General features: G+C 33.5%; 1 protein-coding gene across 1 annotated transcript in view; it reads left to right on the top strand.

Moving 5' to 3' along the window:
* Window positions 1-13,445, top strand: part of LOC138693115 (uncharacterized) — a 28,304-nt gene that overhangs the window by 2,046 nt on the left and 12,813 nt on the right. Inside the window, exon 2 of the mRNA XM_069816750.1 lies at window positions 9,488-10,027. Coding sequence (XP_069672851.1) covers window positions 9,488-10,027 — 540 coding nt within the window. The remainder of the gene's footprint in view (window positions 1-9,487; window positions 10,028-13,445) is intronic.

Genomic DNA, 13,445 nt, shown 5'->3' with positions numbered 1-13,445 from the left:
ATATATGAGGCATACAAAGTATAAAAAATAAGACAATTGTTGATAATAATAATTTATTTATTTATTTATTTATTTATTTATTTAGAATATTAACGTGCAAAAACAACAGCACAAGGCCAATTACAGTTTTGCACGATACAAAACAGAACAAAACAACAAATGATGATGAGAATGAATGATAGAAAATGGCAATGAGATGAAATACAAACAATATAATGGTCTACATCAATCATTGATCAAATAATAATTATAAAATTAGTACAATGAGAATTGAAATAATGGAATGATCTACATGTATAATAATAATAATAATAATAATAATAATAATAATAATAATAATAATAATAATAATAATAATAACAAATTAGAATAGCAATTTATTTATTTGTTTATTTATTTACTTATATTTAATGTGCTGTACAACAGCCAGTAATAATGATAATGATAATGGTAATAATTTATTTATTTATTTATTTATTTATTTTATTTATTTATTTATGTATATATATATTTATTTATTTATTATTAATATTTGTGTGCTGAACAACAGCCAGAAGCCAATTATAGTTCAGCACAATACACAAACAGAAGATACAAAGGTGCAAAAACAAAATAAATAATATCTTAAATAAACAAAAACATACATAAATAAAATTGAGAACAAGAACAGTAAATACTAATAATCAAAACGAAACTACACCTTAAAAGGATCTAAATTGTGCCCATGCAAATTGGCATATAATATATAATAATAATAATAATAATAATAATAATAATAATAATAATAATAATAATAATAATAATAGTAAACAGTAGTAATAAAATAGTGCAGTACAAAGCATACAATGAATACAATATTTTTAAGTACACACAGTAAGGAAAATTATAATCATATATAGCTCAACTTATCACATTAGAGATATACCATTATCGGAAAATATGAAAACAAAAATATAAAATAAGTTAAATATCACTAGAACATAAAAAAATGTGAATGCATGGAAACATGCAATACAACACTTGTCATAATAGTAAGTTAGTTTGGCAACTCGTCAGAAGATAATTTTCTAACTTGGATTTGAAAGATTTCAATGTTCGGCAGCCCTTGACTTCAGGCGGCAGAGAGTTCTAGTGACGAGAGGTAGCAACAGAATGGAAGTGAAATAACCCTGCAGATTTTCAGAGTGAATAGCTCATGTTGCATCTAACAAAAAAGTGTCATACCATATTGCTGGAAAGTCTATAGTTAAAAAAAAAAAAATTTCTTTCCCCAAATGTTTAACACCCTCTTATTCGGTAAATATTGCGAGTAGGATCGTGATTTTTGTCTATATCTATAGAAAATCTAGCATAGAATCATTTATCCCTTTGACGTGTTTCAATAGCGTGAACGGTTTTCGTGTAAATTTAATTTAAAAACCACTAATTTGAAGCCACTGACCAATGCGACCAACTCGCAACTTTGCTGTCAGAAAAGGAGATGGGAGGTAGTTTACTAAGGCAGACAAACCTGATCTACGTAAAGATGATTATTTTTTCGGTCCTACAGAATATATATTTAGTAGGTTATTTTACGACGCTTTATCAACATCTTAGGTTATTTAGCGTCTGAATGGGATGAAGGTGATAATGCCGGTGAAATGAGTCCGGGGTTCAGCACCTCAGCACATGTGTGGACTTCAGTCCTACGTTCATAGACATCTATGACGTAGTGCAGAGGGCGGCCACTAGAGGGAACCCAAGAGTTGGAACTTAAACTGAGACGATTCTGTCCGGCACCAGGATGGGTATCCGGTGTGGCTTAGTGGATAAAGCATCAGCACGTAGAGCTGAAAACCCGGGTTCAAATCCCGGTGCCGGAGAGAATTTTTCTCCGTTCCATTACTCTTTCATCGTATGATGACGCAGAATATCTGCATGGAAATATTATATGTACTTCGGTACATTAAAATAATATATAGATTCATAAAGCTCCTCTGGATAATGAACAAACGAGTCGCTGTTTGGTGGGGCTTCACGGGTAGTTGCATCATTGGCTTTCTTTTCTTTGGAGAGACTGGAGCCCAAAGGCTAAGGACGTGCAATAGTAACACGCGAAATTTACTGCAAAGTCCTACACTAGCTTAAACTCTAGCTCTACAAGATGTTTTGAACACGACTGTATTAAACATCCTTCAACAAAGTTGTTTGTTCATCATATCTCTTTCGCATGCATGTTGTCCTGATCGATAGATTTCTGCTCCGAGCTAGTTAAGTAAGCACAATTTAATTACAACCGTCATAAGTCAACTGCCAACTGAAATTAAGACTTTTAAAATTTGCTCATAGTTACTCATAATTATTACCAATATAAAGTTCAGGTCAACATCAGCCGATATGAATGTAAGCAAACATAACGTGCTTAAAGCAATTAAAGCACACTATCACCTTATTATACGTACACTGTTGAAGCATTTGTTTCTTCGTTATACTGTTAAAATACGATCTCTTTTACCGGAAAACTTTAGATAAGTTTGTTCACGCGAAAGTCTGTGTTTACGCTATAAACATTTGGTAGTTTTTAAAGTTGCCGTAAAAATGTGAAAGCTAAATGAATAGTGACATTATTATGAAAGATATTCTTGCCTCTTTTAATGTATATAATACAATAAAGTGGATTTATTCAGGAATTATACATAAAAATGCATTACATTATCAAAATTTGCACTTAAACCAAGAGAACGTGTCTTTTGACCGTACGTGCTATGCCTTTTGTTCGGATTCTCTATTCCCAGTGAGGCCAGGACATGCAAGCGAACTCCTAGCATCGAGGGTGGTAGATATTTTCTTCGGAGGGTCTGTGTTACTGTACAATGCGCTAGAATGTGTTTCCACGACTCCTTTTCCACACATAATGAACAGATGCGCTCTCCTTCTTCGTTGACAATTTTATAACTCTTCCATGCTCTCAATCTTAGCTACGGCAAACCCGCTCTACTACCTTTGCTACAAGAATTTATATACTCACCCCTCCCCCATGTTATTGTATATATACATATATAGTCACATATCACGTCTAATGTGTTTGTTCTTCCAGAACTGGCTTCATGTAGTCCACGAATGTGTTTCATTTTCAAATTTCGGTGAAAGAGTGAAACTGAAATCGTAAAATTCGGAACGAGATGCTTCACCATTATGAACAAACTGTAGTTTATACATGATGTCTTACGGACTAGAACAAAATTATGGCTGTCTCATCACTATTTTCTTCCTCATTCTGTTCTGTAATTTTATTCTTGGTTTTTAACACAAAGTCGCCACGCCGCGCCCACCGTCCCTATTCTCCATAGAGACCTGTGCTGTTCCTCCTCTACATCCAGTTATCTCTCTCATTGCTCCCAACATCATCTTCGACCACGAGTTTTGTGTTTTCGCTTCCATTTTAGGCCTGCTGTTATCCAGTCATAGATAATTTTCTGCCATCGATCTTCTGACATCCGCAAGCTGTGCCCGAGTCATTTAGAACCTCATGTCTCGTCTGTATAGGGTAAAGGTGCCTAATTCCGTGATACCCCTAATCCCGTGATAAAATTTCAATTGTCTGCCATGGAGTTGTGGTCTCTGACTTTTAAGTTTTTGAAATACCTAACAGATGCTAGGAGATGTCTTCTTTTCAATTCTATTGACTACCCGCCTTTTGAATAGAAGCAGTCGACTGCAGAAGCTTTTCTTCAGTGAAAGGTTGTTGACCAGTAAGTTTTTCTTTCCCTTGTGACCGCTCCTGAAGAAACGTTTTATATTTGAGTTAAGCATTAATATAGCATTATAAAAATGATATATTACTGTAGATTATAGTCAGCTGAACCAATGTGTATGATTGTTTAAACACTGTGAGACAATAACAATGCTACAGGAGCTTTCCCATTTTCGGATTCATTTTCATATTTCTCCTTCCTGGCTCACTCGACCAGTGATGCCAACGCTATTGTGAAAAGTAATGTCTATGAAAGAAAATAGTTCGTGGAAATAATAATAGAAGTAAGTTATAGAAAACATCAATTATAATTACAATAAAATAGTAGGGCATATATTTAACTTAATTACTGCTGTTCTTAGGAATATAAATAATGATAAATAATTGTGTTGTAATAATTCAATTTATTCAAATTTAATTTTGTATTAAATTTAACTTTCAGTTTGTTTTGTTTATAATATATTGTGTAATATGTATTCCTGCAGTTACATGAATATTGTTTATGCAATTTGTCACATAAGCCCTTTTCTATGTTGCAATTTCTTGCTTAATCCATATTAAAACAATATATCATGACTTTAATGTGTTTCTCCAAATACACGTTTGTTTTCTGAGCAGTCAATGAGGATTATGTTAGTATCACGGAATTAGGATATCACTCACAGAATTAGGAAAACACTATCACGTAATTTGGATCTCTATCACGGATTTAGGAGCCATTGTGTAACAATGAAGAATCATATATTATATGCCAAATTTGTGAAACTGTTGACAATGAATGATGTCAAAACTGTAGCTAAAGGTCCAAATAACGTCATTTAGGTGTTATTTGAACATTTTTATTACAATTTTGGCATAAATATAGACTTTATTAAATATGTCACGGAATTACGCAATCTTACCCTACATAACACTCTCATCAGCAGCCTCTGTCTCCTAATGTCTTCTTTCAGTACTACCCAAAGTCGAGATATCCTTAAACTGCTCCTTAAATGATCCATTTCAACATCTGTAATTTTTTGTCTTTCTTCATGGACAGAACTTCACAGTTTGTTGTAGGCCTTAATGAAGTACAAATACAACTATTGTACTACCAATTATTTTCTTTGTAGATATGTAATATGTTTGTCCTATCATAAGCTGTTAAAGGTGTCTGCGAGTTTCTCGTCTTGGTGAACTCCTGATGTATCTCTTCACTTCCCATACCCTTATTTGTAATCGCACAACCGTGATGCTTGTAAATGCCTATTGGTTTTAGTTTTGTATTTGGTGTAATATTTAATTAGATTAGTGTAGCGCGAATGTTCCGCTGGTGTGCCGCGAGAAGATGAAAATAGTAGAAATAATTGGAAAAGTAAAAGTGAAAAGAGTAGTAAAAAAGTGAGTCCACAAGAGTCAATTTTCAGTGAACGTGGCACAAGTTAACATTCAGTAAACACAGTGTAGGTGTGCGATCGGCAGAGAAGAGAATGACTGACGCGCAGCTAGGGTTGCCAGATCGGTAAAGTTAGAATATCGTACCAACCTTAAAAATAAAGTATTTTACTTGTCTTTATGAAGAATAAATTATCGCACATTAAATACCTTTATAAAATATGTAGGTAATATTGTATGTTTTCATATTTCCTAAATAATAAATTCAGAAAACATGCATAATATCATAATTAACACATTTATATATCGTTGTAATTATTTTCTATCATTAAATTTGAAATTTCTCTCATAAACTTCAAATAAAAATATAAAAAAGCGTGTTAGTTCTATTTGTGAATAATCTGTATTTTTTCTCTTCTCAATCATTTTTGCCCCATACGCCTCTTCACCATTCATCATACTGTGATTTCGTTTACTAAAAATAATGCCTATAAAATTGAAAATATTTTATTTTATATATTAACGCATATATATGCGTGGTAACTGGTGACCCAACAGGGGAACCCACTCCCCTCCCGACGGGAGAGGGAATCTACACCACAGACCATTGAGGAGACGGGAGGGGTGTTTACACCTCAGACAGTTTGAGGAGGGAATTTGGTGGGCTGTTGGTGTAGAATGGTATACGGACTTGGAGGGATGGCGGGACTGGTTGTCAGGGTGTTAGCGATTAGGTCGGTTCGGCATGTTTGCGGTCGGCGGCTTGCAACTCATCCCAGGGGCGCACAATAGACCTCAGGTCGCGGTGCACAGGAATGTTCCCCTTCTGGTCTCACTGTGAGAAAAAAACGCATATACATTTATCTCATTTATTTGTATTTTATAGTCCTCTCAAAATTGCTCTCTGATTGGGAACTACAGCTCTGGATTATATAAGTGTGCCGCGGGAATTTAAATTATACGTTTAGTGTGTCACATGTTCAAAAAAGTTTAAAAAATAGTAATATGCGTTACAAGAGCGGTATGTTGAAGTTTTCATGTTCGAGCAAAAGTTTGAAAAAGCGAAACGTAGTTGAGCTTTTTTAATTTCCGAGAATTGAAAGAAAACATACCGCTCGTGTATCGTACATTATTTTGTGCGAAGATCGTTTATTACATACCTGAAAGAGGAATTTCTAATTAGTTGCAATGAAATCTCCATCTTGGTTTCTGTTCAATGACAGCAAATTTGCAAAACAAAAATATCTATCTTCAACATTGTTGCTTTAAAATGTTTTCTGTGTTTACTACATTCCAGCAGGCCGTGATATACGTCTGTCTTTTTTTCCCCCAGTCTATGATGAGTCTGGAATCTTGTTGATTTTTTCACGGCTTCCTTAATGTTACTTGCATCACGAATGCAGTAACTTTATTGGAGTTGTAGAGTTTACTTAATTTTTGCAAATATTTAAAAACAATAATTAACAGTGCAATTTAGGTGAAATTGCAGTGGTAAGTTTCCAATTTATAATTATTATCATACTGAACGTCTCTAAAAATAATATGTTAAAAGCCTAAAGCAATAAAATCAATATGTCACTTAAGCGGTAAGAAGTGGGAAATTGTTATGTGTGTTAGGTTGGGAATACTGAATGTGGAATTTTAGACTTTCCGCGGATTGGTTTTGTGCGGAAACCAAGCAAATACGCACGATCTGGCACAAACTTGTTTACAGTGAAACTGAGATAATAATTATATTTCCATTTTTGTAGAAGATATTTTTTCACATATCTTATTTCATAATAGAGTGAAAACTTCATGCATTTATATTAGGTAGGGATGTTGCCTTTTGGCTGCTTCATCTTTTGGTTCCATTTATGTCTTCATGTGCTGCAATCCAAATGATATCAGCATTTTCATTTGTGTTAGAAAATATATTCTGAGATAAGTGTGGTTTCGATTTCCATTGGGTGAGTAGAAACTGGATCTTTAATCGCTAAAATTTAATTGTACTCTGTGAAGGTAATATTGGCCCTTCTGGGGGTATAACTACTCATTTACTCATTCATTCATTCATTCATTCATTCATTCATTCATTCATTCATTCATTCATTCATTCATTCATTCATTCATTCATTCATTCATTCATTCCATTCCATAGATCTTACATGAGCAATGAAGCTTTAAGATGTGGAACAAGTCAACATTTTACAATAATACAATTACAATTTTTACAAATTTTTATAGTTGTACAATTTAGTAAATTTCTACAATTTTTACATTTTTTTTTTTTTTTTTGCGAGATGTAGTGAGATGAGATGAGGTCCGAGGATTCGCCAAAATATTACCCGGCATTTGCCTTTTGGTGGGGGAAACCTCGGAAAAACCCAACCAGGTAATCAAATCAAAGGGGTTGATGCTAAGGACTCGCCATAGTCCATCCGGCTTCAGTCCCACGGCTGGGCAAAACCTCAGAAGAAACCAAAGACCAAAGTGGGATCCAACCCAAGCCCGAACGCAGCTCCGGATCAGCAGCCTAGCGAGTCTGTCGACTGAGCTACATCGATGGCTCTACTAAAAGTATACAATGCATAGCCAATCAGATTATTAAATTTACAAACGCAAACGATAATTCATAAGTTGAGCTCTATGTATAATACAAAACAAGTTAATTAAATTTAAGGCATAAACAATTCAACCAGTTGTGATATACAGAAATTGATAATACATATCATGCAAACTACTTCAAATTACAAACACAAACAATTTATCAGTAGAGCTATATAGATTACTATTCAATTTAAAGCATATACAATTCATCGGCCAAAACTATACAAATATATACAATACAAAGTAGCATACTTTCATTAAGCTATACAAATTTGTGCAATTAATATCAAGTAGATTAATTCAATTTATAATCATAAACAATTCATCAGTTGAGCTATACATATTACCATTCAATTTACAGTAGGTCTATATACAATTCATCAGTAGAGCTACACAGACTAGTAATCATTTTAAGAACATATACAATTCATCAGCCAAACTATACAAACATATACAATCAAATTAGTTCAATTTACAAACCTATTTTCGTTAAGCTATACAATTAATATGAAGTAGATTAATTCAATTTATAAGCTTAAACAATTCATCAGTTGACCTATACAGTATACAATTCAATTTACAGTACATACAATTCATCAGTTATGCTAAACAAAAAAATACAATACATGGTAAACAGATTAAGTCAATATAAAAACATATTTTAGTAGAGCTATATAAAATTGTACATGTCATTTAAATAGAATAATTCAATTCACAAGCATAAACAATTCATCAATTGTGTAGAAGGTATAAGTATATAGAAATTTGGTTAATTCTTTTCTGAACCTTTTCTCGTGGTTCTTCAAATCTTTAAGATAATTAGGCAGTGCATTGAAGACTGTTATACATGAATAGCGAACTCCTTTTTTAAATCAGCTTAGACTAACAGAGGGTAGATGAAGATCTGATTTATGCCTTGTATTAAAATGATGAATGTTTTTATTAGTACTGAATTTATCTTGGTTCTTAATATACAGCATCATTAGGGAAGGAATGTATTCACAAGGTAAAGTCAAGATTTCTAAGTTTCGGAAAATATTTTTACATGAGGTCCTTTTATGCACACGGCCATTATTCTTAATGCTTTCTTTTGTAAAACAAAAACGTGTTTAGCTTCAGACGAGTTACCCCAGAATATTAATCCATATTTCATTACAGAGTGAAAATATGCAAAGTATGACATTTTAAGTAAGTTTATATCACCAATAGTAGATAAGGATCTTAATGCATAACAGGCAGAGCTCAATTTACGAGTAATACATTCTATATGCGTTTTCCAGTTCAAGTGATTATCCAATTCTAAACCAAGAAACTTTGTGCTTATAGATTCTTTGAGATGAGTTCCATTTAATCGAATACTGTAGGAAACCTGAGCACTATTGTGTGTACTAAATTTGACTGCACTGGTTTTATCAACATTAAGTGCTAGTTTATTTGCATGGAACCATTCATTCATTAGATTCAGCACTGTATTAGAAGTGTTTATAAAATGATCGTATTGTTTGCTTGAAATAATTACACTTGTATCATCTGCAAATAAATTACATGGGATGAATTGTTTATGGTCAAGGCTAAATCATTAATATAAACTAGAAACAACAATGGACCTAAAATTGACCCCTGCGGAACACCATGTTTAATATTTCTAAATTCGTACATATAATGACATTTCTTGGATTGCAAACATTACGCAGGTGAATATTGAGTACAAATCTGGAACTTTATGGAAGATTTTATGATCACGATTTATAATGGCTGCATATGTAACTCCATAACTTTATTTCTTTCCAGATGACAATAGAACACAACCATTTCAACACATCAGTGAGCAACCACGATGGAGGTGGGACCTGGACACTGAAAGTCAAACATACGGCGACTACTTATCAAAATGAAGAGGAGGAAGAAGTGGAGGACGGGATGGTTCTCTCGGAACCGAAATTCGAAGCTCTCCAACAATTGGCTTCCGATATCGATAATTTGGTTGGTGATGAGAAAATTCAGCCACAAGCAATGGCAATTGTCGAACCTACAGCCGAAGTCACAACCACCACAGAGGAACCTTACATTGTTGGGGTGATAGTCGATATGGAACCCAAAGTCAACGGAGATGAAGAGGATGCCGACGACGGAGAGTTGTACGACGAGCTATCATCGGTCGCAAGCGAACAAAAGGGAGAAGACGACGAGAGGCTGAGGGATGAGCAAGAAGAGGCCGCCTTGCAGGAGGAGAGGAAGTTCATCACGGAGCGATACCCGCGCTCCAGGGCTCTGATAACAGACCAATCGGAGTACGAGCATTACAACAAGGGCTACGAATATCACGAAGGGGTAAGTGAATACACGTTTATTTGTGGCATCTCCTCGCGTTTTTCCATTTTATTGATGCATGAGAGAGAGAGAGAGAGAGAGAGAGAGAGGGGGGGAGAGGAGTATGGTCCTAGCGGGTTAAGAATCGGCATCTTTGAAGGAGCAGAGAGATGGGAGTGGTGTCATTTGCCGATTGGGACAAACAATGCTCCTTATTGGTAGGCCGGTTCCGTATCGTGGGTTAGTTATAAGGGTGTGAGGGGGGGAATTCGCATTTACTGCTCGCTTTCTTCTGAATTGCGAACAGTGGGTTGGGTTCTAGTCGGCAGACAACAGAATCAGTAATCGTAAATTTGATACGTGCCGAAAAGAATATAAATTACTTTCTCACACATGGAGTTACAAGAAAAAGTATTGTAAAACTTCGAAAAATTATTTTCTTCTTTATATGTATTACGACATCTTCCAGCCTTATTCCTTCTGTCTTGAACTTTCTGGATCACTTCGGCCTCTTGTCTCATATAGCACCATCATTTTAAGAATAGCGGTATAGTCGATCCTGATTAAATGTTCTACCCAGTTATCTCTGTAATGCTTTATTTTATAATTAATTTGCAAATATATTTAATTTATTTATTTCTTGATTCTTGATTTGATATATTTTCGCATTTTCTAACAAAGATCTAACGAATTTCATTTGTGTTGCTTGCATACGGCTATAATATTTTTGTTGTTATACAATATGTCAGTATATTAAATCTTTCAATCTTATGGCTTATCATAAAAAATAAAACAAATCAACTCAGTGTTTTATATATTTACATAATGTTGTATTATCTTACAAACGTTTTCACCCTCATAGGGGCATTAATTGATTTTAGATATTTGATGTTGAAAACACTATTGTATCTGAGGATGCCCCTAGGAGGGTGAAAACATTTGTAAGATAATGCAACATTATGTAAATATATAAAACACTGAATTAATTTGTTTTATATTTGTGTTAAGCCATAAGATTGAAAGATTTAATATATTGATATTGACATTAGTATTGGGCTTAGTTGACCTTATCAAAATGAATTGTAAATTATAATATTTCTGTTTCAAAACACAGGATTCACTAAAGAGAACGGATGTTGTCATAGTTTTATGAAATTTTAATTTTGTATACGTCTATGATTACTTTAACTTTTCCCGGATTGTTTCACACATGACCTATACTTGCTTAATTTTATATATTTCTATCCAAATTAAAAAAAAAATTGCAATCCAGATAATTAAAATTGTCTGGAATTATTTTTCCTGTTACTTGGTAGGCCTACTTACTTTTCTTGGACTGCCATGACCTTTGATTTTGACGAGGAAAGTTTGAAATTAGTCTATATCCTTCAATTCGATGAAAAAATATACGAACTTTCATCTGTAGTTTATATTCTTTATTTTGTACAATAATCCTGCATAAGTTAAAATTGTTATTATCTATTCCTCCAACTCTAATTCCAGATGGTGCTTCTTTTGTGTAGGATTTCGTCTATACAAAGTAGTGTAGGCGATAATATACACCATTATATGACACCCTGATTTATTATTATATGTTCGCCAGTGTAATTAGTATAAGTTAAGCCTAAATCATGCCATATAGAGACTTATTATGCATTTTATTATATTAGTTGTAAGTCCATACTTTTTCCATTATTTTTTCAATAATTTTTGCCTATCTAAAGACCTTCTCTTGATCTAGAAATGTCATATTGGAGTAATGTCTTCTTGCGAAATGTTTGAAAATATTTGTAAGCTATTTTCTTCCACTTTCTGCATAACTTATAACTATAAAAACCCGCTGCAATACGTTATATACCATTTTCAATAACGAAAGACGCGACTGTTTAAATGACACTACACACGAACGAGCAGTTTATTCAATATTTTCAAACAATTATAAAAAGAAATAAATTGCATTATATTACATGCGAATGAGTAGTCCCTTCAGTAGCCCACAATAGACTGATGTCAACTGCACGCATTCAATGCACGGTAAACTTTCACTCGTACAACAGGCTTACCGTGGGAGACCACGCTTCTTTACGTCCCATGGCTTGATATACAGAGAACTCTGTATCCCGTATAAAGTATGTTTAATAAGTACATACAAATACTTTGTGAGTGTGATGTAGAGGAAAAAGTAGGGCTAAAATATTCTATATACATTTTCTGCTAATCCTTAATTTCTGAGTTATGATGCAATACATATTATATCAGTGTGAGAAAAACAGCAGAAAAGTCTGAAAAACGAAATAGGATGAGTACGATATACTGGAAGGCTGAAGTAATTACAATTAGTGATAGAAGATTAGAATTACAAATTAGAATTGTAAACACATTTTATTAGAAAGTTTTCTCATAAGAGAATTTCCACGAGGACAAAGTATACTGTAACAATTTGTGTGATTGCGTACAAAAAATAATTTTTCAGAAATATGCCTTTTGGAAAACTATATCTACTTAATAATAATTGAGAAGCATTGAACTTCTAAGATATTAATTTTAAAGTGAGATAAATGTTGTTCTTATTTTAAGCATAATTAACCCAAAAGAAACAAAAAATGTTAGAACGAAATATTTGTAAAACTGATTCGTTTTAAAACAAAATCAATGGGTAACCCTTAGCTCAATACAGCAAATTAATATTAACGGTTATCGGCTCAAACTGCAACCAATAACAGTGAACTAAATTGTAAATCAAATGGGCGATATCGCGTTCCAATACACACGTAGTTAAATTTTTTACTACCATAAATCCACTGTCGTGGATTACATTCTATAAATAAGAGTTAGAATTGCAGTTAAATAAAATGATATTTGAATACGATCTGTTGTGGCAGAACTTTCAATTCTGGCGGACATGCAGCATCAAGTTTTCAAATGATTATAAATGGATTAGCAACGTCAATTTTTGTGCTGTGTATAAATCTGCTAATTAGTACCTGGAATCAATAGTCGTTTCGGAACATTTGAGTACTCCGGCTGCAGTTATATTACGTTTTGAAACAAATTAAACGGGATTACATATATGTACAACTATATTATCAACGTGACTACATTGCAACGACATGGATTCCGGTACGTTATTACTTGAATCTCCAATCAGTATAATGGACGGAAATTTTATAAATAACGGGATAAAAATTAATCGTAACGATTGCAGATTTCAAGGGGTGTCAGTAGAGCTCACACATACAAATGTCTCTGGTATGTGTTTGATAATTGTATTGTACTTCTAAGATGGGAATAAATATCTTTTATCAGCCTCAATATACCTGCCCTTTGTTCCAAAAGACATGAAAGTTAACAACTTGGTTAAAATGGTTGTATTTAGGGCTGCCAGACTTCAACTTGAAAGACAGGGAACATGCAGTAATGGTAGTAATGAAACTCTATA

The sequence above is a fragment of the Periplaneta americana genome, chromosome 17 (assembly GCF_040183065.1).
Source record: "Periplaneta americana isolate PAMFEO1 chromosome 17, P.americana_PAMFEO1_priV1, whole genome shotgun sequence".
NCBI classification, from domain to species: domain Eukaryota; kingdom Metazoa; phylum Arthropoda; class Insecta; order Blattodea; family Blattidae; genus Periplaneta; species Periplaneta americana.
The sequence above is the reverse complement of the archived record's forward strand: the minus strand, read 5'-3'. Positions and strand labels throughout refer to the sequence as shown.